The sequence below is a fragment of the Oncorhynchus gorbuscha genome, linkage group LG19 (genome assembly GCF_021184085.1).
Source record: "Oncorhynchus gorbuscha isolate QuinsamMale2020 ecotype Even-year linkage group LG19, OgorEven_v1.0, whole genome shotgun sequence".
NCBI classification, from domain to species: domain Eukaryota; kingdom Metazoa; phylum Chordata; class Actinopteri; order Salmoniformes; family Salmonidae; genus Oncorhynchus; species Oncorhynchus gorbuscha.
The window spans coordinates 9,476,403-9,504,388 of record NC_060191.1 but is presented as its reverse complement, the minus strand read 5'-3'; the positions used below and the strand labels follow the sequence as shown (position 1 = coordinate 9,504,388).

Below are 27,986 nucleotides of genomic sequence, written 5' to 3'. Positions count from 1 at the left end.
CCTCTGGGTCAGCTGACATCCACATGCTTCCTGTTGTGTTCACATGTTACCACAGACTGCTTCGTCTCCACCATCACACTCGTATGGGTCGCCATCCTCTTCAGCCTACAGGAAACCGGATCAGAGATACTATCATCAACAACACCTCTATTGTTTTTTATATCCTTTTTATTTAGAGCAAACTTTTCTCAGATCTCTACAGCAGCTGTAAATGTCTGCAGTAGAACCACAGTACATACCTCCAAAAAAGACCTTGATGTTGAGGGATCTGAGGAAGCACACTTTGATGCATCAATGTCCTGCTTGCTGGTTACTGGCTGGTCACAATGAATCCTGCTGATTGAAAAAACAATGCCAAATTGAACAAACAGAACAAACCAGCTAAAAACAAACACAAATCTGCGTAGCTCACTCCAAAAAGAAATACTAGAGTAACTTACACCTTCTTGTTCAATACGCAAGCTGACATGGGAATTAGTATTACTACCACCACTAATGCAGCAATACCAATTGAAATGTACAGCATCAACATCTTATCTGTCCAAAAACAAATAAATATTATTTATTAATGTACCCATAATGTCCTTTATGATGTTAATATAGTATGTAATACTTCATTTATGATACACTTCCCCCACTGTTTCCCTTACCATTTGTGGACACAGTGAAGGACAAGGTGATATTACCCTGTGTGTTGCTGGCATGGCAGTGGAACGTCTCTGAGAAGCCTAGTGCCCTCTGTAGGGTCACCATGGTAACTGCCCCTAGCATCTCCACCCTGGTACTGGGCAAAGTGGGCAGGGGTCCAGCCGGAAGAGACCACTCCACGGTGGCGGTGGGCCCCCGAATCCACAATGCACAGACCGGTTACCATGGAGATGTCTGAAGTGCAGGCAGAGCCCACTTTGATCTCAGGGGGGTCTGGGATGAGGATGATAAACATTGGTTTCAAATGAAGAGTATTGTCTTCATATTATATACACAGAAAGGACATGATCCATATTAACAGAAGGGCAGCATCTACTTACACTCTACATTGAGCTTCAGTGGGCTAGAGTGGCCTTGTCCCTCTGTGTTGATGGCAGTGCAGTAGAGGGCTTCAGTGAGTCTGGTCACATTCTCCAGTGTGATGGTAGGTCCAGTGGTGGGTAGAGGTCCTCTACTGTTGTGCCAGTGGTAGCTGTGGGCAGCAGGGTTACTGTCACTGGAGCATCTCAGCTCCAAAGAGTCTCCCTCCTTCACACTTGACACTCCCTCCACCTTCACATCCACTGGAGCATCTATGAATAACAACATTAGTAAGAATTCTATTATCTTCTAACGTAACCTGCCTAAATGACAACCAACCCGAAGCACTCACGTCTGAAGCCATGAGGTGCTTTGAAAGGCTGGTCATGGCTCACATCAACACCAGTATCCCAGAAACCTTAAACCCACTCCAATTTTCATACTGCCCCAACACATCCACAGATAATGCAATCTCTATTGCACTCCACATTGTCTTTCCCACCTGGACAGAAGGAACACCTATGTGAGAATGCTATTCATTGACTACAGGACAGGGTTCAACACCATAGTGCCCTCAAAGCTCATCAATATGCTACTGGATCCTGGACTTCCTGACGGGCCGCACTCAGGTGGTAAGGGTAGGTAACAACACACCCGCCACGCTGATCCTCAACACATGGGCACGACAGAACCTATTTGTTGGCCAGCAGCATACCACCCTGGCTTGCTTCTGAAGCTAAGCAGGGTTGGTCCTGGTCAGTTCCTGGATGGGAGACCATATGCTGCTGGAAGTGGTGTTGGAGGGCCAGTAGGAGGCACTCTTTCCTCTGGTCTAAAAAAATATCAGTGACTGGGGACACTGCCCTGTGTAGGGTGCTGTCTTTCGGATGGGACGTTAAACAGGTGTCCTGACTCTCTGAGGTCATTAAAGATCCCATGGCACATATCGTAAGAGTAGGAATGTTAACCCTGGTGTCCTGGCTAAATTCCCAATCTGGCCCTCAAACCATCACAGTCACCTAATAATCCCCAGTTTACAATTGGCTCATTCATCCCCCTCCTCTCCCCTGTAACTATTCCCCAGGTCGTTGCTGCAAATGACAACTTACCTGGTAAAACAACGGATAAATAAATAAATACAAATAAATATTTCCTCTCAGGAGACTGAAAAGATTTGGCATGGGTCCTCCGATCCTCAAAAGGTTCTACTGTTGCACCATCTAGAGCATCCTGACTGGTTGTATGGCAACTGCTCGGCCTCCGACCGCAAGGCCACAGAGGGTAGTGCGAACGGCCTAGTAAATCACTGGGGCCAAGCAGTGTCAGGGGAAGGCCAAAAAAAAGACTCTAGCCACTGTCGTGACGTTGTATTAGTTAATGTGACAACTGTTGCTCATCGAATGAATACAAGTTTCTAATTGCGTGATTAACTGAATCAAGCAATTATTAACTCATTAACCTGGGGCACATTGGGGAACTAGTTTTTATTGAGTTTATATTTCCCAAATTAACTCAAAGAATAACAATTTTACAACAGCCACTAATTAACCAGTTACCTCTACCAATCTCGTTCTGAACGTCGTATAGCCTGTGAATCTGCACGGACCCGCGTCTCACCAATGAGTTCGTACCATACCAATCTTAGTTGAATATTTATTTACTAAAAAGCTAAAATTATGATAAAAGATACACATAGACAAAACACATTATAGGCTATTGATTAGAACTTAGTATAACGGGCCAACACACTATGGCGCGTGTTACCCAAATTGGGGATTTCAAAAGAGAGAAAAAAGAAAGTACACAAGAGAAATATACATTTGTGTGAATTTGTCAGCTATGCTATTCTAAACCTAGCCTTGCCCCAAACTGCCACTCTTATGGGTCAGAATATAATGATATAATTATGTGGGGATGATCTCTGAGGATTCTCTGCGTGGACCGTTCAGGCTGCTCGATGACGCAATACTCCGGCGCACCTCTCTGATCGTCCTCCCGATGTCAGTGTCCTTTTGGCTTAGGACTCTGTTCCCTCACCCTGGTTATGGAAGGGGTCTTCTGAGGACAGACAGCTCTGTAGCTCAGAGCTCGCAGCATAGGAATGAAACCCTTTAGATACCACAATTCGATGGGAGATGGAGGCTAGGTGGTTCGATTTGAATTCACCCGCTTAGACACAGCTACTCATCCGTAGCTTGGGTAGAAATGGATTTATTTGTCTTCAAACTTGTTTTGCGTTCTGGATTCGTTGACTTTTTAGACCTTGGCTGCAGCTTGGGTCACGTAGTCCTCTCTGTGAATTCTTTACTCACAGGTTTAATACCATTGGGTCAGAAGTGGGCGTAACTGCCTTTAGGGCAATTCTCTGGGCGTACCAAGTTAATGAGGCAAGGTCTATATTTTATTCAAATCCAATTTTAGACAACTTAACATTTCATCTTCCCCAAAACATTCTCTTTGATTTGGATATTTTCCATACAACATACAATGTATAAACATGAAACATATACTAGGAAAACTCTTCACAATACAATGTTTTCGTAATAACGTCATCTATTAACCTACCAGGGAAATGTGTTGCAGAACCCACGCGGGTGCACTGCGACGCCCAGACCTGGTGTTCTTGAAAAATAACAAAACAAAAATGACATACATTTTCATATTCCATCTATCGCCATGACCACCATTGTGGCTGACGGAAACCATTGTTCCAAAGTCCCTTTATTTCATGTTTAATGTTCTGAGGCTGGTTCTCCATATTAACAGGACAAAGGAACTTGTCTGTGGCCTGATTTACCAGGGTCGTGAGGGGTCATAACCCCCTTCCCCCCACACACACACACATCTTCAGACCCCTAAATTCTCCTCCTCTGTTGGGGTTGAGAGATAATCTGTAGGGTTGTGGTCTCCTGTAACCTGACCTGGTCAGGACAGTCATGACACCACCCTAGTCATAGACTGTTCTTTCTGCTACCGCACGGAAAGCGGTACTGGAGCACCACATCTCGGTCCAAGAGGTTTCTAAACAGCTTCTACCTCCAAGCCATAAAGACTCCTGAACATCTAATCAAATGGTTACCCCTCTTTTTTACACCACTGCTACTCTCTGTAATTATCATCTAAGCATAATCACTTAAATAACTACCTACATGTACATACTACTCTGTACCGGCACCGCCCTGTATATAGTCTCTCTATTGTTATATTACTGCTGCTCTATAATTACTTGTTACTCCTATTTCTTATTATCCATATTTATTCTTAAACTCCATTGTTGGTTAGGGGCTCGTAAGTAAGCATTTCACTGTAAGTTGAACACCCGTTGTGTTCGGTGCATGTGACTAATAAAATTAGAGATTTTTCAGTTGTCATCTGAGGCATTATCATCAATGATAGGAGGACATAAACGGTACAGTGGAACGTCTACACATTATAGTTATCAGATTCACATGGAATTGTTGTGCAATTTAAATGTTTGTACTGTAATCCTAATTCTACTCACTTACTCCAGGCTACAGTATATGGTTCTACTAAACTCAAATATATTTCACACACAGCCTCACAGAGACAACTGCATACTAGACTTCAATTCCTAATATTATATCTTAAGGATTTAGAGTACCAGTAATATGTTATACACCAGTGACCCTGGTGATAGAAATTAAAGTAAAGTAACTTTCTATGAAAATCTCTACAGAACTTCTTTGTAATAATTTTACTGGTATACTAAGGGTTGTACATTTCTTATACTGTCCTATGGTAGGAAAGTGTCACTACCAATTATGTTCAACCTTTTATTCAAATAACTTCTGTCCTACTCCTAACTTTTCATTCCATCATTGGGCCATTACCCAATTAACCCCACTATAATCCACAGATAAACAATGAAACATACAATGCACTATTCATAAACAACTCAACTCTCTGCAGGTGATAACCACAGACCACTTCTCAGTTCCTATGCTTCCTGGCTGATGTTTTGGTCACTTTTGAATGCTGGCGGTGCTTTCACTCTAGTGGTAGCATGAGACGGAGTCTACAACCCACACAAGTGGCTCAGGTAGTGCAGCTCATCCAGGATGGCACATCAATGCGAGCTGTAGCAAGAAGGTTTGCTGTGTCTGTCAGCGTAGTGTCCAGAGCATGGAGGCGCTACCAGGAGACAGGCCAGTACATCAGGAGATGTGGAGGAGGCCGTAGGAGGGCAACAACCCAGCAGCAGGACCGCTACCTCCGCCTTTGTGCAAGGAGGAGCAGGAGGAACACTGCCAGAGCCCTGCAAAATGACCTCCAGCAGGCCACAAATGTGCATGTGTCTGCTCAAACGGTCAAAAAAAGACACCATGAGGGTGGTATGAGGGCCCGACGTCCACAGGTGGGGGTTGTGCTTACAGCCCAACACCGTGCAGGACGTTTGGCATTTGCCAGGGGACACCAAGATTGGCAAATTCGCCACTGGCGCCCTGTGCTGTTCACAGATGAAAGCAGGTTCACACTGAGCACATGTGACAGACGTGACAGTCTGGAGACGCCGTGGAGAACGTCCTGTAACATCCTCCAGTATGACCGGTTTGGTGGTGGGTCAGTCATGGTGTGGGGTGGCATTTCTTTGGGGGGCCGCACAGCCCTCCATGTGCTCGCCAGAGGTAGCCTGACTTCCTTTAGGTGCCGAGATGAGCTCCTCAGACCCCTTGTGAGTCCATATGCTGGTGCGGTTGGCCCTAGGTTCCTCCTAATGCAAGACAATGCTAGACCTCATGTGGCTGGAGTGTGTCAGCAGTTCCTGCAAGAGGAAGGCATTGCTGCTATGGACTGGCCCGCCCGTTCCCCAGACCTGAATCCAATTGAGCACATCTGGGACATCATGTCTCGCTCCATCCACCAACGCCACGTTGCACCACAGACTGTCCAGGAGTTGGCGGATGCTTTAATCCAGGTCTGGGAGGAGATCCCTCAGGAGACCATCCGCCACCTCATCAGGAGCATGCCCAGGCGCTGTAGGGAAGTCATACAGGCACGTGGAGGCCACACACACTACTGAGCCTCATTTTGACTTGTTTTAAGGACATTACCTCAAAGTTGGATCAGCCTGTAGTGTGGTTTTCCACTTTAATTTTGAGTGTGACTCCAAATACAGACCTCCATGGGTTGATAAATTTGATTTCCATTGATAATTTTTGTGTGATTTTGTTGTCAGCACATTCAACTATGTAAAGAAAAAAGTATTTAATAAGAATATTTCATTCATTCAGATCTAGGACGTGTTATTTTAGTGTTCCCTTTATTTATATATATATATTTTTCAGTCTCTCGGTCCCAGCTTTGATGCACCGGTACGGACCTCGTCTCCTGGATGATAGCGGGTGAACAGGTTGTGGCTCGGGTGGTTGTTGTCCTTGATTATCTTTTTGGCCTTCCTGTGACATTGGGTGGTGTATGTGTCCTGGAGGGCAGGTAGTTGGCCCCCGGTGATGCGTTGTGCAGACCACATTGCCCTCTGGAGAGCCTTGTGGTTGAGGACAGTGCAATTGCTGTACCAGGCAGTGATACAGCCTGACAGGATGCTCTCGATTGTGCATCTGTAAAAGTTTGTGAGTGTTTTAGGTGACTAGCCAAATTTCTTCAGCCTGCTGAGGTTGAAGAGGTGATGTTGCACCTTCTTCACCATGCTGTCTGGGTGGGTGGACCGTTTCAGTCTGTCTGTGATGTGTACGACCAGGAACTTAAATCTTTCCACCTTCTTCACTACTTTCCCGTCGATGTGGATAGGGGGGGTGCTCCCTCTGCTGTTTCCTGAAGTTCACGATCATCTCCTTTGTTTTGTTGACATTGAGTGAGAGGTCATTTTCCTGACACCACACTCTGAGGGCCCTCACCTCCTCCCTGTAGGCCGTCTCATCGTTGTTGGTAATCAAGTCTACCACTGTAGTGTCTTCTGCAAACTTGATGATTGAGTTGGAAGTGTACATGGCCACGCGGTCAACAGGGTTAACAGGGTGTATAGGAGAGGGCTGTTAACGCCCCCTTGTGGTGGGATCAGCAGTGGAGATGTTGTTTCCTACTTTCATCACCTGGGGGTGACCTGTCAGAAAGTCCAGGACCCAGTTGCACAGGGCAGGGTCGAAACCCAGGGTCTCAAGCTTAATGATGAGCTTGAAGGTTACTATGGTGTTGAATGCTGAATGAACAGCATTCCTACATAGCATTTCCTCTTGTCCAGATGGGATAGGGCAGTGTGCAGTGTGATGGCAATTGCATCATCTGTGGACCTATTGGGGTGGTGTAACGGCGTTCGTCTGTTGAAAGAGAGCCGGAGCAAAATGCGGCGTGGTGGTTACTCGGCGCCTATCTAGTGCTTCAGTGTCTGTTGAAAGATGGAGCCGGAGCAAAATGCAAATAAAACTGTGAAGGACCTCGGCGTTACTCTGGACCCTGCTCTTTTGAAGTGGTGGTTACTCATGTTCTTTAATAATAAATGAATTTGATACATGAAATAACCTGATTTAATATACAAAACAACAAACATACCTAAACGCTACGGTCACAAAACCTAATTGTCCCTACAGCCTATCTAGTGCTAACTAACACAAAGACAGTCTTTACTGAAGACTCATCTCTTCAGTGGGTCATATGATTGAGTGTAGTCTGGCCCAGGAGTGGGAAGGTGAACGGAAAGGCTCTGGAGCAACGAACCGCCCTTGCTGTCTCTGCCTGGCCGGTTCCCCTTTTTCCACTGGGACAGCCCTGACGGGGCTGAGTCACTGGCTTGCTGGGGCTCTCTCGTGCCGTCCCTGGGGGGGGTGCGTCACCTGGGTGGGTTGATACACTGTTGTGGTCGGCCTGTCTGGGTCCCCCTTGGGTTGTACCGTGTCGGAGAACTCGGCCTTGTCTCAGGATGGTAAGTTGGTGGTTGAAGATTTCCCTCTAGTGGTGTGGGGGCTGTGCTTTGGCAAAGTGGGTGGGGTTATATCCTTCCTGTTTGTCGGATGGGGCCACAGTGTCTCCTGACCCCTCCTGTCTCAGCCTCCAGTATTTATGCTGCAGTAGTTTATGTCGGGGGGCTAGGGTCAGTTTGTTTATCTGGAGTACTTCTCCTGAAATAATCTAATGTACGTTCTCTAATTCTCTCCTTCTCTCTTTCTTTCTCTCTCTCGGAGGACCTGAGCCCTAGAACCATGCCCCAGGACTACCTGACATGATGACTCCTTGCTGAAACCTGGCCATGCTGCTGCTCCAGTTTCAACTGGCCTGGGCCCTAGGAATGTCCCAGGACTACCTGACATGAGGACTCCTTGCTGTCCCCAGTCCACATGCTCCTGCTCCAGTTTCAACTGTTCTGCCTTACTATTATTCAACCATGCTGGTCATTTATGAACATTTGAACATCACGTTCTGTTATAATCTCCACCCGGCACAGCCGGAATGGCCACCCCACATATGCTCTCTCTAACGGAGGACCTGAGCCCTAGGACCGTGCCCCAGGACTACCTGACATGATGGCTCCTTGCTGTCCCCAACCTGACAGTTTCAACTGTTCTGCCTTATTATTATTTGACCATGCTGGTCATTTATGAACATTTGAACATCTTGGTCATGTTCTGTTATAAAATCTAGGTTTCTTCCTAGGTTTTGGCCTTTCTAGGGAGTTTTTCCTAGCCACCGTGCTTTTACACCTGCATTGTTTGCTGTTTGGGGTTTTAGGCTGGGTTTCTGTACAGCACTTTGAGATATCAGCTGACTACGAAGGGCTATATAAATAAATTTGATTTGATTCGATTTGATTTGATTTGAAATCCAGGCTACCTAAATATGGTTCCCGATCAGAGACAACGAGAATCACCTGACTCTGATTGAGAACCGCCTCAGGCAGCCATAGACTATGCTAGATAACCCTACTCAACCACAATCCCAATACCTACTAAACCCCAATACAAAAACACACCAAAAATAAACCCATGTCACACCCTGGCCTGACCAAATAAATAAAGAAAACACAAAATACTAAGACCAAGGCGTGACAGGTGGTAAGCAAATTGGAGTGGGTCTAGGGTATCAGATAGGATGGAGGGGATATGATCATTAACTAGTCTCTCTTATCGGCAGACTCAATAGCCTCGGTTTTTCGGATGACTGCCTTGCCTGGTTCACCAATTACTTTGCAGACAGAGTTCAGTGTGTCAAATCGGAGGGCATGCTGTCCGGTCCTCTGGCAGTCTCTATGGGGGTGCCACAGGGTTCAATTCTCGGACCGACTCTTTTCTCTGTATATATCAATTATGTTGCTCTTGCTGCGGGCGATTCCCTGATCCACCTCTACGCAGACGACACCATTCTATATACTTTTGGCCCGTCATTGGACACTGTGCTATCTAACCTCCAAACGAGCTTCAATGCCATACAACACTCCTTCCGTGGCCTCCAACTGCTCTTAAACGCTAGTAAAACCAAATGCATGCTTTTCAACTGATCGCTGCCTGCACCCGCATGCCCGACTAGCATCACCACCCTGGATGGTTCCGACCTTGAATATGTGGACTTCTATAACATTTACATTACATTTAAGTCATTTAGCAGACGCTCTTATCCAGAGCGACTTACAAATTGGTGCATTCACCTTATGACATCCAGTGGAACAGCCACTTTACAATAGTGCATCTACATATTTTAAGGGGGGTGAGAAGGATTACTTTATCCTATCCTAGGTATTCCTTAAAGAGGTGGGGTTTCAGGTGTCTCCGGAAGGTGGTGATTGATTCCGCTGTCCTGGTGTCGTGAGGGAGTTTGTTCCACCATTGGGGAGCCAGAGCAGCGAACAGTTTTGACTGGGCTGAGCGGGAACTGTACTTCCTCAGTGGTAGGGAGGCGAGCAGGCCAGAGGTGGATGAACGCAGTGCCCTTATTTGGGTGTAGGGCCTGATCAGAGCCTGGAGGTACTGAGGTGCCGTTCCCCTCACAGCTCCGTAGGCAAGCACCATGGTCTTGTAGCGGATGCGAGCTTCAACTGGAAGCCAGTGGAGAGAGTGGAGGAGCGGGGTGACGTGAGAGAACTTGGGAAGGTTGAACACCAGACGGGCTGCGGCGTTCTGGATGAGTTGTAGGGGTTTAATGGCACAGGCAGGGAGCCCAGCCAACAGCGAGTTGCAGTAATCCAGACGGGAGATGACAAGTGCCTGGATTAGGACCTGTGCCGCTTCCTGTGTGAGGCAGGGTCGTACTCTGCGGATGTTGTAGAGCATGAACCTACAGGAACGGGCCACCGCCTTGATGTTAGTTGAGAACGACAGGGTGTTGTCCAGGATCACGCCAAGGTTCTTAGCGCTCTGGGAGGAGGACACAATGGAGTTGTCAACCGTGATGGCGAGATCATGGAACGGGCAGTCCTTCCCCGGGAGGAAGAGCAGCTCCGTCTTGCCGAAGTTCAGCTTGAGGTGGTGATCCGTCATCCACACTGATATGTCTGCCAGACATGCAGAGATGCGATTCGCCACCTGGTCATCAGAAGGGGGAAAGGAGAAGATTAATTGTGTGTCGTCTGCATAGCAATGATAGGAGAGACCATGTGAGGTTATGACAGAGCCAAGTGACTTGGTGTATAGCGAGAATAGGAGAGGGCCTAGAACAGAGCCCTGGGGGACACCAGTGGTGAGAGCGCATGGTGAGGAGACAGATTCTCGCCACGCCACCTGGTAGGAGCGACCTGTCAGGTAGGACGCAATCCAAGCGTGGGCCACACCGGAGATGCCCAACTCGGAGAGGGTGGAGAGGAGGATCTGATGGTTCACAGTATCGAAGGCAGCCGATAGGTCTAGAAGGATGAGAGCAGAGGAGAGAGAGTTAGCTTTAGCGGTGCGGAGCGCCTCCGTGATACAGAGAAGAGCAGTCTCAGTTGAATGACTAGTCTTGAAACCTGACTGATTTGGATCAAGAAGGTCATTCTGAGAGAGATAGCGGGAGAGCTGACCAAGGACGGCACGTTCAAGAGTTTTGGAGAGAAAAGAAAGAAGGGATACTGGTCTGTAGTTGTTGACATCGGAGGGATCGAGTGTAGGTTTTTTCAGAAGGGGTGCAACTCTCGCTCTCTTGAAGACGGAAGGGACGTAGCCAGCGGTCAGGGATAAGTTGATGAGCGAGGTGAGGTAAGGGAGAAGGTCTCCGGAAATGGTCTGGAGAAGAGAGGAGGGGATAGGGTCAAGCGGGCAGGTTGTTGGGCGGCCGGCCGTCACAAGACGCGAGATTTCATCTGGAGAGAGAGGGGAGAAAGAGGTCAGAGCACAGGGTAGGGCACTGTGAGCAGAACCAGCGGTGTCGTTTGACTTAGCAAACGAGGATCGGATGTCGTCGACCTTCTTTTCAAAATGGTTGACGAAGTCATCTGCAGAGAGGGAGGAGGGGGGAGGGGAGGAGGATTCAGGAGGGAGGAGAAGGTGGCAAAGAGCTTCCTAGGGTTAGAGGCAGATGCTTGGAATTTAGAGTGGTAGAAAGTGGCTTTAGCAGCAGAGACAGAGGAGGAAAATGTAGAGAGGAGGGAGTGAAAGGATGCCAGGTCCGCAGGGAGGCGAGTTTTCCTCCATTTCCGCTCGGCTGCCCGGAGCCCTGTTCTGTGAGCTCGCAATGAGTCGTCAAGCCACGGAGCGGGAGGGGAGGACCGAGCCGGCCTGGAAGATAGGGGACATAGAGAGTCAAAGGATGCAGAAAGGGAGGAGAGGAGGGTTGAGGAGGCAGAATCAGGAGATAGGTTGGAGAAGGTTTGAGCAGAGGGAAGAGATGATAGGATGGAAGAGGAGAGAGTAGCGGGGAGAGAGAGCGAAGGTTGGGACGGCGCGATACCATCCGAGTAGGGGCAGTGTGGGAAGTGTTGGATGAGAGCGAGAGGGAAAAGGATACAAGGTAGTGGTCGGAGACTTGGGGGGAGTTGCAATGAGGTTAGTGGAAAAACAGCATCTAGTAAAGATGAGGTTGAGCGTATTGCCTGCCTTGTGAGTAGGGGGAAGGTGAGAGGGTGAGGTCAAAAGAGGAGAGGAGTGGAAAGAAGGAGGCAGAGAGGAATGAGTCAAAGGTAGACGTGGGGAGGTTAAAGTCGCCCAGAACTGTGAGAGGTGAGCCATCCTCAGGAAAGGAGCTTATCAAGGCATCAAGCTCATTGATGAACTCTCCGAGGGGACCTGGAGGGCGATAAATGATAAGGATGTTAAGCTTGAAAGGGCTGGTAACTGTGACAGCATGAAATTCAAAGGAGGCGATAGACAGATGGGTAAGGGGAGAAAGAGAGAATGACCACTTGGGAGAGAGAAGGATCCCGATGCCACCACCCCGCTGACCAGAAGCTCTCGGGGTGTGCGAGAACACGTGGGCGGACGAAGAGAGAGCAGTAGGAGTAGCAGTGTTATCTGTGGTGATCCATGTTTCTGTCAGTGCCAAGAAGTCGAGGGACTGGAGGGAGGCATAGGCTGAGATGAACTCTGCCTTGTTGGCTGCAGATCGGCAGTTCCAGAGGCTACCGGAGACCTGGAACTCCACGTGGGTCGTGCGCGCTGGGATCACCAGATTAGGGTGGCAGCGGCCACGCGGTGTGGAGCGTTTGTATGGTCTGTGCAGAGAGGAGAGAACAGGGATAGACAGACACATAGTTGACAGGCTACAGAAGAGGCTACGCTAATGCAAGGAGATTGGAATGACAAGTGGACTACACGTCTCAAATGTTCAGAAAGTTAAGCTTACGTAGCAAGAATCTTATTGACTAAAATGATTAAAATGATACAGTACTGCTGAAGTAGGCTAGCTGGCAGTGGCTGCGTTGTTGACTTTGTAGGCTAGCTGGCAGTGGCTGCGTTGTTGACACTACACTAATCAAGTTGTTCCGTTGAGTGTAATAGTTTCTACAGTGCTGCTATTCGGGGGCTAGCTGGCTAGCTAGCAGTGTTGATTACGTTACGTTGCGTTAAAAGAACGACAACAATTATCTTTGATACACAGACGGCTATGTAGCTAGCTATGTAGCTAGCTACGATCAAACAAATCAAACCGTTGTGCTGTAATGAAATGAAATGAAAACTGTGATACTACCTGTGGAGCGAAGCGGAATGCGACCGGGTTGTTGAGTGCGGAAGTTCTATTCAGTAGACGTTGGCTAGCTGTTGGCTAGCTAGCAGTGTCTCCTACGTTAAGGACGACAAATAGCTGGCTAGCTAACCTCAGTAAATTAAGATAATCACTCTAAGACTACACGCTCTAAACTACACAATTATCTTGGATACGAAGACAGCAAAGACAACTATGTAGCTAGCTAACACTACACTAATCAAGTCGTTCAGTTGAGTGTAATAGTTTCTACAGTGCTGCTATTCGGTAGACGGTGGACGTATGCTAGCTGGCTAGCTGCTGGGCAGATAGCAGTGTAGACTACGTTAGGACGACGAAATACAAGTTGCAATAGAAGTGCTGACTGTTTCACTATGTTGTCCTCTTTCTTTTCCTTTTTCTTCTGTCCTTCTTTTGTCCTTATTTTGTCTTCCTATAAGCACCTAGGTGTCTGGCTAGACTGTAAACTCTCCTTCCAGACTCATATCAAACATCTCCAATCGGAAATCAAATCAAGAGTCGGCTTTCTATTCCGCAACAAAGCCTCCTTCACTCACGCCGCCAAACTTACCCTAGTAAAACTGACTATCCTACCGATCCTCGACTTTGGCGATGTCATCTACAAAATTGCTTCCAACACTCTACTCAGCAAACTGGATGCAGTTTATCACAGTGCCATCCGTTTTGTCACTAAAGCACCTTATACCACCCACCACTGCGACTTGTATGCTCTAGTCGGCTGGCCCTCGCTACATATTCGTCGCCGGTTCCACTGGCTCCAGGTCATCTACAAGTCCATGCTGGGTAAAGCTCCGCCTTATCTCAGTTCACTGGTCACGATGGCAACACCCATCCGTAGCACGCGCTCCAGAAGGTGTATCTCACTGATCATCCCTAAAGCCAACACCTCATTTGGCCGCCTTTCGTTCCAGTACTCTGCTGCCTGTGACTGGAACGAATTGCAAAAATCGCTGAAGTTGGAGACTTTTATCTCCCTCACCAACTTCAAACATCTGCTATCTGCGCAGCTAACCGATCGCTGCAGCTGTACATAGTCTATTGGTAAATAGCCCACCCATTTTCACCTACCTCATCCCCATACTGTTTTTATTTATTTACTTTTCTGCTCTTTTGCACACCAATATCTCTACCTGTACATGACCATCTGATCATTTATCATCACTCCAGTGTTAATCTGCAAAAGTGTAATTATTCGCCTACCTCCTCATGCCTTTTGCACACAATGTATATAGACTCCCCTTTTTTTCTACTGTGTTTTTTTCTACTGTGTTATCGGCATTCTTACTTCCGGCGCCGACAGAGATGGCCACCTCGCTTCGCTTTCCTAGGAAACTATGCAGTTTTTTTACGTGTTATTTCTTACATTAGTACCCCAGGTCATCTTAGGATTCATTACATACTGTCGAGAAGAACTACTGAATATAAGATCAGCGTCAACTCACCATCAGTACGACCAAGAATAAGTTTTTTTTTCGCGACGCGGATCCTGTGTTCTGCCTTACAAACAGGACAACGGAATGGATCGCATGCAGCGACCCAAAAAACCGACTCCGAAAAGAGGGAAACGAGGCGGTCTTCTGGTCAGACTCCGGAGACGGGCACACCGTGCACAACTCCCTAGCCTTCTTCTTGCCAATGTCCAGTCTCTTGACAACAAGGTTGATGAAATCCGAGCAAGGGTAGCATTCCAGAGGGACATCAGAGACTGTAACATTCTGTGCTTCATGGAAACATGGCTCACTGGAGAGACACTATTCGAGGCAGTGCAGCCAACGGGTTTCTCCACGCATCGCGCCGACAGAAACAAACACCTTTCTGGTAAGAAGAGGGGCGGGGGCGTATGCCTTATGGCTAACGAGACATGGTGTGATGAAAGAAACAAACAGGAACTCAAATCCTTCTGTTCACCTGATTTAGAATTCATCACAATCAAATGTAGACCGCATTATCTACCAAGAGAATTCTCTTCGATTATAATCACAGCCGTATATATCCCCCCCCCCAAGCAGACACATCGATGGCTCTGAACAAACTTTATTTAACTCTTTGCAAACTGGAAACCATTTATCCGGAGGCTGCATTCATTGTAGCTGGGGATTTTAACAAGGCTAATCTGAAAACAAGACTCCCTAAATTTTATCAGCATATCGATTGCGCAACCAGGGGTGGAAAAACCTTGGATCATTGTTACTCTAACTTCCGCGACGCATATAAGGCCCTGCCCCGCTCTCCTTTCGGAAAAGCTGACCACGACTCCATTTTGTTGATCCTGCCTACAGACAGAAACTAAAACAAGAAGCTCCTGCGCTGAGGTCTGTTCAACGCTGGTCCGATCAATCTGATTCCACACTCCAAGACTGCTTCCATTACGTGGACTGGGATATGTTTCGTATTGCGTCAGATAACAACATTGACGAATACGCTGATTCGGTGTGCGAGTTCATTAGAACGTGCGTTGAAGATGTCGTTCCCATAGCAACTATTAAAACATTCCCTAACCAGAAACCGTGGATTGATGGCAGCATTCGCGTGAAACTGAAAGCGCGAACCACTGCTTTTAATCAGGGCAAGGTGTCTGGTAACATGACCGAATACAAACAGTGCAGCTATTCCCTCCGCAAGGCTATCAAACAAGCTAAGCGTCAGTACAGAGACAAAGTAGAATCTCAATTCAACGGCTCAGACACAAGAGGCATGTGGCAGGGTCTACAGTCAATCACGGACTACAGGAAGAAATCCAGCCCCGTCACGGACCAGGATGTCTTGCTCCCAGGCAGACTAAATAACTTTTTTTGCCCGCTTTGAGGACAATACAGTGCCACTGACACGGCCTGCAACGAAAACATGCGGTCTCTCCTTTACTGCAGCCGAGGTGAGTAAGACATTTAAACGTGTTAACCCTCGCAAGGCTGCAGGCCCAGACGGCATCCCCAGCCGCGCCCTCAGAGCATGCGCAGACCAGCTGGCCGGTGTGTTTACGGACATATTCAATCAATCCCTATACCAGTCTGCTGTTCCCACATGCTTCAAGAGGGCCACCATTGTTCCTGTTCCCAAGAAAGCTAAGGTAACTGAGCTAAATGACTACCGCCCCGTAGCACTCACTTCCGTCATCATGAAGTGCTTTGAGAGACTAGTCAAGGACCATATCACCTCCACCCTACCTGACACCCTAGACCCACTCCAATTTGCTTACCGCCCAAATAGGTCCACAGACGATGCTATCTCAACCACACTGCACACTGCCCTAACCCATCAGGACAAGAGGAATATCTATGTGAGAATGCTGTTCATCGACTACAGCTCGGCATTCAACACCATAGTACCCTCCAAGCTCGTCATCAAGCTCGAGACCCTGGGTCTCGACCCCGCCCTGTGCAACTGGGTACTGGACTTCCTGACGGGCCGCCCCCAGGTGGTGAGGGTAGGCAACAACATCTCCTCCCCGCTGATCCTCAACACTGGGGCCCCACAAGGGTGCGTTCTGAGCCCTCTCCTGTACTCCCTGTTCACCCACGACTGCGTGGCCACGCACGCCTCCAACTCAATCATCAAGTTTGCGGACGACACAACAGTGGTAGGCTTGATTACCAACAACGATGAGACGGCCTACAGGGAGGAGGTGAGGGCCCTCGGAGTGTGGTGTCAGGAAAATAACCTCACACTTAACGTCAACAAAACTAAGGAGATGATTGTGGACTTCAGGAAACAGCAGAGGGAACACCCCCCTATCCACATCGATGGGACAGTAGTGGAGAGGGTAGCAAGTTTTAAGTTCCTCGGCATACACATCACAGACAAACTGAATTGGTCCACTCACACAGACAGCATCGTGAAGAAGGCGCAGCAGTGCCTCTTCAACCTCAGGAGGCTGAAGAAATTCGGCTTGTCACCAAAAGCACTCACAAACTTCTACAGATGCACAATCGAGAGCATCCTGGCGGGCTGTATCACCGCCTGGTATGGCAACTGCTCCGCCCTCAACCGTAAGGCTCTCGAGAGGGTAGTGAGGTCTGCACAACGCATCACCGGGGGCAAACTACCTGCCCTCCAGGACACCTACACCACCCGATGTTACAGGAAGGCCATAAAGATCATCAAGGACATCAACCACCCGAGCCACTGCCTGTTCACCCCGCTACCATCCAGAAGGCGAGGTCAGTACAGGTGCATCAAAGCTGGGACCGAGAGACTGAAAAACAGCTTCTATCTCAAGGCCATCAGACTGTTAAACAGCCACCACTAACATTGAGTGGCTGCTGCCAACACACTGACACTGACACAGACTCAACTCCAGCCACTTTAATAATGGGAATTGATGGGAAATTATGTAAATATATCACTAGCCACTTTAAACAATGCTACCTTATATAATGTTACTTACCCTACATTATTCATCCCATATGCATACGTATATACTGTACTCTATATTATCGACTGCATCCTTCTATAATACATGTATCACTAGCCATTTTAACTATGCCACTTTGTTTACATACTCATCTCATATGTATATACTGTACTCGATACCATCTACTGTATCTTGCCTATGCTGCTCTGTACCATCACTCATTCATATATCCTTATGTACATATTCTTTATCCCCTTACACTGTGTATAAGACAGTAGTTTTGGAATTGTTAGTTAGGTTACTTGTTGGTTATTACTGCATTGTCGGAACTAGAAGCACAAGCATTTCGCTACACTCGCATTAACATCTGCTAACCATGTGCATGTGACAAATAAAATTGGATGTGATTTGATTTGATTTGACTTGTTAATTGTTTACATTGTATATAGACTCCTTTTTTTCTCTGTGTTATTGACTTGTTAATTGTTTACTCCATGTGTAACTCTGTGTTGTCTGTTCACACTGCTGTGCTTTATCTTGGCCAGGTCGCAGTTGCAAATGAGAACTTGTTCTCAACTAGCCTACCTGGTTAAATAAAGGTGAAATAAAAAATGTTTAAAAAAATGATGATAGAAGTGAGTGCTATGGGGCGATAGTCATTTAGTTCAGTTACCTTAGCTTTCTTGGGAACAGGAACCATGGTGGCCATCTTGAAACATGTGGGGACAGGAGACTGGGATAGGGATTGATTGAATATGTCCGTAAACACACCAGCCAGCCTTGCAAGCGTTAACACGTTTAAATGTTTTACTCACATTGGCCATGGAGAAGGAGAGCCCACAGTCTTTGGTAGTGTCATTGTCATTGTTACTGTATTGTCCTCAAAGAAGTTGTTTAATTTGTATGGGAGCAAGACGTTGATGTCCGCGACGGGGCTGATTCTCTTTTTGCAGTCCGTGATTGTCTGTAGACCCTGCCATATATGTCTCGCATTTGAGCAGTTGAATTGCGACTCTACTTTGTCTCTATACATACTCTTTGCTTGTTTGACTGCCTTGATGGAGGGAACAACTACACTGTTTGTATTCGGTCATGTTTCCAATCACCTTGCAATGTTAGGATGAAACAGTCAGAGGACACCAAGCACAACATAGTTTCAGCGTGTAAATCAGCTAGAAAGATGGGTCGGCTTCGAGTAATTGTCTCTGGCCCCCTCCCAGTTAGGGGGAGTGATGAGTTCTACAGCAGAGTCTCACAACTCAATCACTGGTTGAAAAATGTTTTCTGGCCCTCCCAAAAGATAGAATTTGTAGATAATTGGCCTTCTTTTTGGGACTCACCCACAAACAGGACCAAGCCTGGCCTGTTGAGGAGTGACGGACTCCATCCTAGCTGGAGGGATGCTCTCATCTTATCTACGAACATAGACAGGGCTCTAACTCCCCTAGCTCCACAATGAGATAGGGTGCAGGCCAGACAACAGGCTGTTAGCCAGTTTGGCAGCTTAGTGGAGTCTGCCACTAGCACAGTCAGTGTAGTCAGCTCAGCTATCCCCAATGAGACCGTGTCTGTGCCTCGACCTAGGTTGGGCAAAACTAAACATGGCGGTGGTCGCCTTAGCAATCTCACTGGAATAAAGACCTCCTCCATTCCTGCCATTATTGAAAGAGATTGTGATACCTCACATCTCAGAATAGGGCTACTTAATGTTAGATCCCTCTCTTCCATGGCAGTTATAGTCGATCACTGATCAAAGTCTAATCACTGATCATGATCTTGATGTGATTGGCCTGACTGAAACATGGCTTAAGCCTGATGAATTTACTGTGTTAAATGAGGCCTCACCTCCTGGTTACGTTGATGTCCGCGAAGGGGCTGATTCTCTTTTTGCAGTCCGTGATTGTCTGTAGACCCTGCCATATATGTCTCGCATTTGAGCAGTTGAATTGCGACTCTACTTTGTCTCTATACATACTCTTTGCTTGTTTGACTGCCTTGATGGAGGGAACAACTACACTGTTTGTATTCGGTCATGTTTCCAATCACCTTGCTGTTTTGAAGGGCTAAAAATGTCTGATCTTTTCAAAACTTCATATGTGTTATTAGGAAACCCTCATGAACTGTACATTACATTACATTTACATCCAGTTGAAGCTCGCATCCGCTACAAGACCATGGTGCTTGCCTACGGAGCTGTGAGGGGAACGGCACCTCAGTACCTCCAGGCTCTGATCAGGCCCTACACCCAAACAAGGGCACTGCGTTCATCCACCTCTGGCCTGCTCGCCTCCCTACCACTGAGGAAGTACAGTTTCCGCTCAGCCCAGTCAAAACTGTTCGCTGCTCTGGCCCCCCAATGGTGGAACAAACTCCCTCACGACGCCAGGACAGCGGAGTCAATCACCACCTTCCAGAGACACCTGAAACCCCACCTCTTTAAGGAATACCTAGGATAGGATAAAGTAATCCTTCTACCTCCCCCCCCTTAAAAGATTTAGATGCACTATTGTAAAGTGGCTGTTCCACTGGATGTCATAAGGTGAATGCACCAATTTGTAAGTCGCTCTGGATAAGAGCGTCTGCTAAATGACTTAAATGTAAATGTAAATGGTTACACTAGTGACCATATCCCCTGTGCATCCCGCAAAGACGGAGGTGTTGCTAACATTTTGACATTCGCCATATGGTTAGTAAGAAAGTCCACATTGCAAATGTACGGTCCATTACTAGATGTCCGACAACGTTTCTAAAATTTGCGGACGGCGCCGGGCAGCGCAGCAGGGCCTGATCTTCCAGGAAGTAATCAAACAAAGTTTCTCGTACATTCTGTTTCCGTTTTATAAAATCTTCACATTTTGCTAATTTTTCTGCCGTCCCGGTAAATCCCACAAGAGGACGAGTGGAAACATATTGCAAATGTACAAAACATCACCAATCACAACGTGGCCTTATCTCCTAAACGGAAAATACTTTGAAGACGAAACTTGGTGAGCATAGGTTTGGCATAATGGGCAGTTGGCCCCGACCAAGATGACATCCAGGCCTCAACGGTTTTTGAGTTATGGCCATTTTTCTGGGATTAAAGGTCAAAAATGAAAATAGAGCAATAATTATTCCGCTTCACGTCAAAGTAAATGAACCTACAGTGTCAATAAAAAAAGAACCAGCCATTTATCTATCGTAATTTCCAATGTCAAATTGGTGATGTTCAATTTTTTTTTAAAGTCCAGTTGCAGCGTGTTCAGATGAAACGTTTTGAATTGTGTTTCTGAGCTATGCGAGATTTCTGTGATTTTCTGTGATTTTCTGAAATAACACACACTCATTCAACCCTCTGTAAATAAGTCAGTTCTTAGCATAAGGACTTAAAACTCAATATTCTATAAGTGCCTACCCAAAGGAGGATATGTGTACACTTTCAGTTTCCTGTGTGAACCGGAAGTGCCTTAAAATGGTGTCATAGGTGCTGTTTTGAAGGGCTAAAAATGTCTGATCTTTTCAAAACTTCATGTGTGACTATGTAACACTCATGAACTGCAAATCAGTCATTTCTCCCAACAGATGTCAAAGACAAACCTCACACACACACACACACACACACACACACACACACACACACACACACACACACACACACACACACACACACACACACACACACACACACACACACACACACACACACACACACACACACACACACACACACACACACACACACACACACACACACAGCAAGGATGGAGTGACAAAGTGCGGTGCTTAAAGACAGAGCCTGCAATGGCATTACCATAATCTCTAGGCTGTGCCTAGAGATGCCCAACGAGATGCCCCGCTCTGACTGCAATATTTTTTCATAAGGGTATATTCACTCAGCGCCACAACAAGCACTGCAGCAGTAATGAATGAGTAGGAAAGCATATCTATAGGCTTGCGTTGTGGTTATTATTAGCGGCTTGGGTATTTTTGAATATCAAGGAATATTTCACCTTCTCTTCATAGGATGGAACTCGAGTTCGCCATCAGCTGGAAGATGGTGTCCCCTTTTGGTCAGTGTCAGCTGAGAAAAGGCGTAGCGGAGGCAAACCCTCAGTCTGCTGCTCTTTCCCTCGGCAGAGACTGACCATCAGATGCAGGCACGATCAGCCCAGTAAAATAAAAATAAAAAGCAAATAATTTAAATGTATGCTCACTCAGCTGTGCTTCACAAGTAATATAACAATGGCTCTATTACCGGTGTGATCACATAGTCTAACACAAATTTTGAATTTTTTTTTTTTTAAATGGCCCAAATAACGATGTATTGGCAGGGCAATTCAAGAAAGCCAAAATACAGTGACAATATATTGGTCCTATAGCATACTGCACAAACCTCACTGCTACAGTACTGTTTTTAATTGATTATTGTTGTACAGGCTTCCATCTTTTAAGTCATGTTAAAAAATAAAATCTGAGCAGTAGATCTCGGGTTGCATTTTGACTCAAAGTGATCTTGAGTCAGAGAAGGTTGGTGACCACTGTTCTAGACTTTTCCCTGTTAACATTTACCTTTACTGTTGCAATTGTGATTGAATCAACACAATATTAGCTACTTTCAATGCAACATACCGAAACAAAACAAACTATGCAACAGATTTTATTGTTGGCGGAATGCATCGGAGTAGGATTCTATTGTATTGACATTCACTACTCAGCCCATACTCTAGTCTACACAGACCGTACTCTACACAAACTGGTGCAGCATTACAATCAGAGCTGCAGTAGGACTATATGCAAATAGACCATTGCCATATATGGATCGGTGCCATTTACTTTGAACTGGACTGTGTTTCTAGCATTTAGCGGTCATGAGTAGATGAGCTTGTTTTGAGATCACAGCGAGAGTTGCATGTAGCCACATTTGCACATTATGTTCACATCCTTTGCTAGTTAGTGTGTTTTTAGCCCAGTTATAGATCATTTGTAGTCAGCAATGGAGGAGTGATTGCTTCCTACATACACTTCGAGACATCTTAGAAAAGTGAGTTAGGTAAAGAGCTTTTTTGTTTGTATTAAAGGAGCAGTGTTGTATTTTGACACAGGCTTAAATAATCTAAGTAGCCAATAGACAGAGAGTAGAATAATTGGTCTGATTCTCTGTAATAACGGTATGGGAATAATAATGCATTTTATTTTGTAAAGATGTTTCTTGCATCAAACACCACAACATTTTCAGTCACCTCCTTATCTGAAGGACAAGTGGATTAACAGGTTACTATCAAGCCATGCAATGTTTATTTTATTTTATTTTATCATGGAATGTAGGCCTACATTGAACACCGCACATTGGATGCTACTGTAGGCTGAATGATAGAACAGCTATTTCCATGTTAAAATGTAATGGGTTGCATTTTCTCCAATGTTTTTGATGGTAAATCACTTTGGTAGGCCTACATTATGATCAAATAGCCACAGTAGCCTGTGCTTCAAATGAGTGGTATTGTGCAGCTCTACAGTGGATGGTTAGGAGAAATCCACTTGAACGCCCCTCCAACTGGTAATTACTAGTTAAATCAGCCATGTACCCTTGTGACAAGAAGAATGGAAGCTTGTTGTGTGCAACAGGGAGGGTCAGTTGAATGCAAGATTTACAAATAACTTAAAATGGTTAAACATTTGTAGCCTGTCTATCTATGGGTAACAGGGTTGCCGTATTATGCTAGACCGGCTCCGTTTTTCACCACAAAACACCAGAAAATGGCCAAAAGAGTATAACCAGCTCACCTGATTTTACACTACAGTTTAAAAAGGAATAGTTCCACTATATTAAAACGAGAGTTCAGATCACGTAACAGACAAAGGAATCACTTTTCACATAAAATAAATAATAATCTTCAGAAATAACTTCATCAAAAGCAACAAAATGACTAGGGCTTTACAGTGATGGTGAAAACTGAGTATTTTTTGGGGTTACTGGGTTCAAATCTTTCTAGAAGTCACAGGGGGTGCATGGAGGGAGATGAATTTTGACATATTTGTAGTAATTTAAACACATTTAAATGCTTGTTAGTGCCTTTGGTATGTGTACAATAAAACATGCATTTTGACTGAATACATTGTAGAGGTGGCCGCCTATTAGAAGACTTTTAGAAGCTTTATGGCCTCCCATGAGACGGAATGTCATGCCAGTTAATGTGTTAGGTGGTGTTCTGTAATTAACAGTTCAGCTTGTACACAGTTCTGCAGTCTTAATGAGACTGACATAAGTGTATGTGATACCAAAGAGCCTGAATAACCTAAGCCATAGATAATTTTAAAAAACAACTTGTAAAAGCCATGACACAAACCCATAACCCAATTAAGATTGTGCCATTTTCTTTAGCCTTTAGAACCATGGAGCTACATAAAGCTAACAAATATAGGCAGTCAGCTGTTCTGCTACATTGACTTAAAATGTTAATATTTTACTGGAAACTTTGACAGACTGAGTACCACTGCCTCTGGGCCAGCTGACTTCCACATGCTTCCTGTTGTGTTCACATATTAGCATAGACTTCATCATCTCCACCAACACACTCGTATGGGTCGCCATCCTCTTCAGCCTACAGGTAACCAGATCAGAGACACAGTATCATCATCTACAACACCACCTCTATTGTTTAATCCTTTGTATCTCCTCAGAGCTCAGATCCTTACAACACCTGTACATGTCTGCAGTAGGCCTACAGTATATACCTCCATGTTGCCATATAGCTGATCGTTGGTGTAATAGTTTGTGTGGATTTCACTGCTGGTGTCTTTCTGCTCTTTCCTGTGGATAAAGTTAGGACAACTCTCAGATGTATTCCCGTCATTTGATAAGACACTACAAGAGTAAATGTAGGCTAATGGGCTTTAACAACTCAGCAGATTGTATATATTATGATCACAGATAGAACAGCCGGTAGAAAAATACCATGATGGTGAGGGATGTGAAAAAGCACCCTTGGCTGTGTCCACGTCCTGCTTGCTGGTTACTGACTGGTCACTACGACTCCTCCTACTGTTGAGAAAAATAATGTGAAGTTATCAAAACAAACAAACACAAATCTATATAACTCCTTCCAAAAATAAAAAAAATAGTAACTTACCCCTTCTTGTTCAATACGCAAGCTGACATGAGAATTAGTATTACTACCACCACTAATGCAGCAATACCAATTGAAATGTACAGCATCAACTTCTTATCTGTCCAAAAACAAATAAATATGTTGTATTAATGTACTAATAATATCCTTTATGATGTTAATACTGTATGTAATACTTAATTTATGATGCACTTCCCCCACTGTTTCCTTTACCATTTGTGGACACAGTGAAGGACAAGGTGGCATTGCCCCGTGTGTTGCTGGCATGGCAGTGGACGGTCTCGGAGAAGCCTAGTGCTCTCTGTAGGGTCACCATGGTAACTGACCCATGCCTCTCCACTCTGGTACTGGACCGGTTGGGCAGGGGTCCATCTGGAAGAGACCACTCCACGGTGCCGGGGGGCTCCGAGTCCACAATGCACAGACAGGTTACCGTGGAGACGTCTGAAGTGCAGGCAGAGCCCACTTTGATCTCAGGGGGGTCTGCGATGAGAATGATAAACAGTTTGGTTTTAACTGAACATGTAGTGCTACAACCTGAAGAGATTTGTCTTAGTATTATATACACAGAAAGGACATGCTCCTTATTAACTCAAATCTCTAGCCACTTTAATAATTACAATTGGGATGTAATAAATGTATCACAAGTCACTTTAAACAATGCCACTTTATATAATGTTTACATACCCTACATTACTCATCTCATATGTATATACTGTACTCTATATCATCTACTACATCTTGCCTATACCGTTTGGCCATCGCTCATTCATATATTTACATGAACATATTCTTATTCATTCCTTTACACGTGTGTGTATAAGGTAGTTGTTGTGAAATTGTTTATATTACTTGTTAGATATTACTGCATGGTCGGAACTAGAAGCACAAGCATTTCGCTACACTCGCATTAACATCTGCTAAGCATGTGTATGTGACTAATCACATTTGATTTGATTTGATTTGAATGGCTGCATCTACTTACACTCTACATTGAGCTTCAGTGGGCTAGAGTGTCCTTGTCCCTCTGTGTTGATGGCAGTGCAGTAGAGGGCTTCAGTGAGTCTGGTCACATTCTCCAGTGTGATGGTAGGTCCAGTGGTGGGCAGAGGTCCTCTACTGTTGTGCCAGCGGTAGCTGTGGGCAGCAGGGTTACTGTCACTGGAGCATCTCAGCTCCACAGAGTCTCCCTCCTTCACACTGGACACTCCCTCCACCTTCACATCCACTGGGGCATCTATAATATAATAATAATATATGCCATTTAGCAGACGCTTTTATCCAAAGCGACTTACAGTCATGTGTGCATACATTCTATGTATGGGTGGTCCCGGGGATCGAACCCACTACCCTGGCGTTACAAGCGCCATGCTCTACCAACTGAGCTACAGAAGGACACAGAAGGATCTATGAATCACAGCATTAGTAAGAATTCTATTACTATGTCATAAACATCTTAGGACAGATTCAGTGTATCAATCACATGCTAAATCTATTTCAAATGTAAAAAGGAAGTATGCCAAATCCAGACTCTGGACAAAGTGCATGTTTCCTTTTCAAAGAAGATACATTGAATGTCTTCTTTCACTTTTGTCGTATGCACAGAAGCATTCTGTTTTCACAGAAGTGAAAGTGTAAATCTTCCAGTGTTATTAACACACAGGTGTGGTGCACTTACATTTGACATTGAGAGTTTTGGACATTTTCACTGGCTTCACTCCCCTGTGTTCTGCTGTGCAGACCAGAGACTGGTTGTGATCAGTGATGCTGGGGGTAAAGGTCAGGGATGATGTCACTTTCCACTGGCCGTTGGTCAGCTGCTGTGATTGGACACTGGTTGTTCCAGAGTGGCTCCAGGTTAGGAGAGGGGAATCAGATGGGCAGGAGTGAGACACAGAGCAGGAGGCAGACACCACTTCCCCCACCTTCACCTCCTCCCTCACTGACAGAGAGGGGGGGTCTGGAGAGCCTGAAATCAGCAAAGAAAAGAGAACAGTTATTGCAGTTCTCTTGAGGTGTGCATCCACTACTTCTTAGTTCTGTCCTTTCAGTAATATCATTTAAATCTACAATAAGCTATAACTATCATTTGGGTAAATAATGGGATACTATAATACAACAAAAAATTATCATTGTCAATTTTTACCCTGAGAACTTACTGCTCACTGCAATGGAGACCGTGTCATGTATGTAGGAATACTTGTTTTCGTCTTTAATTTCAACCCTGAAATGAAAAGGTCCTTTGTCACTGCGATGGAGGTGGTCGATTCTGAGAGAGCAGTTCTTCTGCCGGAGGTCTCCCACCAGCTCTGTACGACCCCTGTAGTCTTTGATGATGTTGGAGCTGTCTGGGTGGTATATAGTATCATGGGTGCCTTTGAACCAGATGCCAGTGAATTTGGAGGGCTTCTTCTCTGGTTCTGGGTAGTTGAATGAGCAGGGAATCACGATGCATGAGCCCTGCAGGCCGGATACTGAGCTGGGCACCTCAGCAGTCCATGATGAGGCTTCAACTCCCATCACTCGAATAGCAGTAGGGGAAATGTTAATAAGAGTTGTTGGACACAGTCAATGAATGTGAGTATAATAAATATAATCCCTGATCTTCCGTGGGCTAGTCAAGTGGAATGATTTGAACAAATCAAGAGGCCATTTTATTGTTCATTTTGTTCAATTAATATTTTAAAGGGGGAGCCCCTCAAGGTTAGTAATACACATGCACCTTTTGCTACTCGCTACTTTTCGCTATTCTTTTTAACTCTCACCACATTGTTTTGTATTTTGTTGTGTGTAATTTAATTAATAAATACAATATTTTTTTACTCTATATATCTAAAGTTGTATCCTACCTCCAAGCCAAATGCAATGAATAAGAAAAGGCCATATTAATGTTTCACTCCGCATCCCCTCCTCTTTGTGCAGGACCTGAGGGAATAAGAATTATTTTAATATTACTAGAATGTTAGCATTTCCTTTGACACGTTTAATGTCTAAAAGCCAAATCACTTACTTGCATAGTTGAATATTTCTTTCTCATGTCAGATAACCACTCTCCTTCAGAGACTAAGGGATTTGACATATAAAGGAAATATTAGCATCCTGCTCACACTTCCCATTTCACATATAACGTGATTTCTTTATTTTTGCTATCAGGACTTCCCATATTTTGTCTCTGACTGATGGTGGGGTGATTTAACTGTTCCATTGAGGGTTAACCCACTAAAGTGTAATGTCTTTGAGAATATGTGTTTTGACTGTTTTCCAAATTGCTAAACTCAAAGGTTTTCAGAAGCTATGGGTGAAATCTCTTGAAATCAGTAAAGAATCTTGTAAGATTGTTACCGTACCATTCCGCCATGTTAACTTTAGTCAGGGCTATTACTCACACTCCGTTATTAGCACTAAAACCACATGATTAACTC

The 27,986-nt window shown here is 45.4% G+C and overlaps 1 protein-coding gene across 2 annotated transcripts; it reads right to left on the bottom strand.

Moving 5' to 3' along the window:
• Positions 1–24: 24 nt before the first annotated feature.
• LOC124005301 (sialoadhesin-like) lies at positions 25–27,659 on the bottom strand. 2 transcript variants are annotated; one of them, XM_046314435.1, is made up of 10 exons: positions 27,575–27,659; positions 27,414–27,489; positions 26,724–27,086; positions 26,243–26,533; positions 25,550–25,801; positions 24,778–25,047; positions 24,568–24,664; positions 24,393–24,479; positions 24,173–24,248; positions 25–105 (listed from the first exon to the last, which is right to left on the bottom strand). In XM_046314435.1, exons 1-10 carry the CDS (start codon positions 27,641–27,643, stop codon positions 40–42), a joined length of 1,647 nt encoding a protein of 548 aa, XP_046170391.1. In that variant the 5' UTR covers positions 27,644–27,659; the 3' UTR covers positions 25–39. The 2 variants fall into 2 exon arrangements, with proteins under 2 accessions (XP_046170391.1, XP_046170390.1); XM_046314434.1 differs by lacking the exon at positions 25–105 and adding an exon at positions 22,607–24,039 and having other exon boundaries at positions 27,575–27,656.
• Positions 27,660–27,986: the final 327 nt, after the last annotated feature.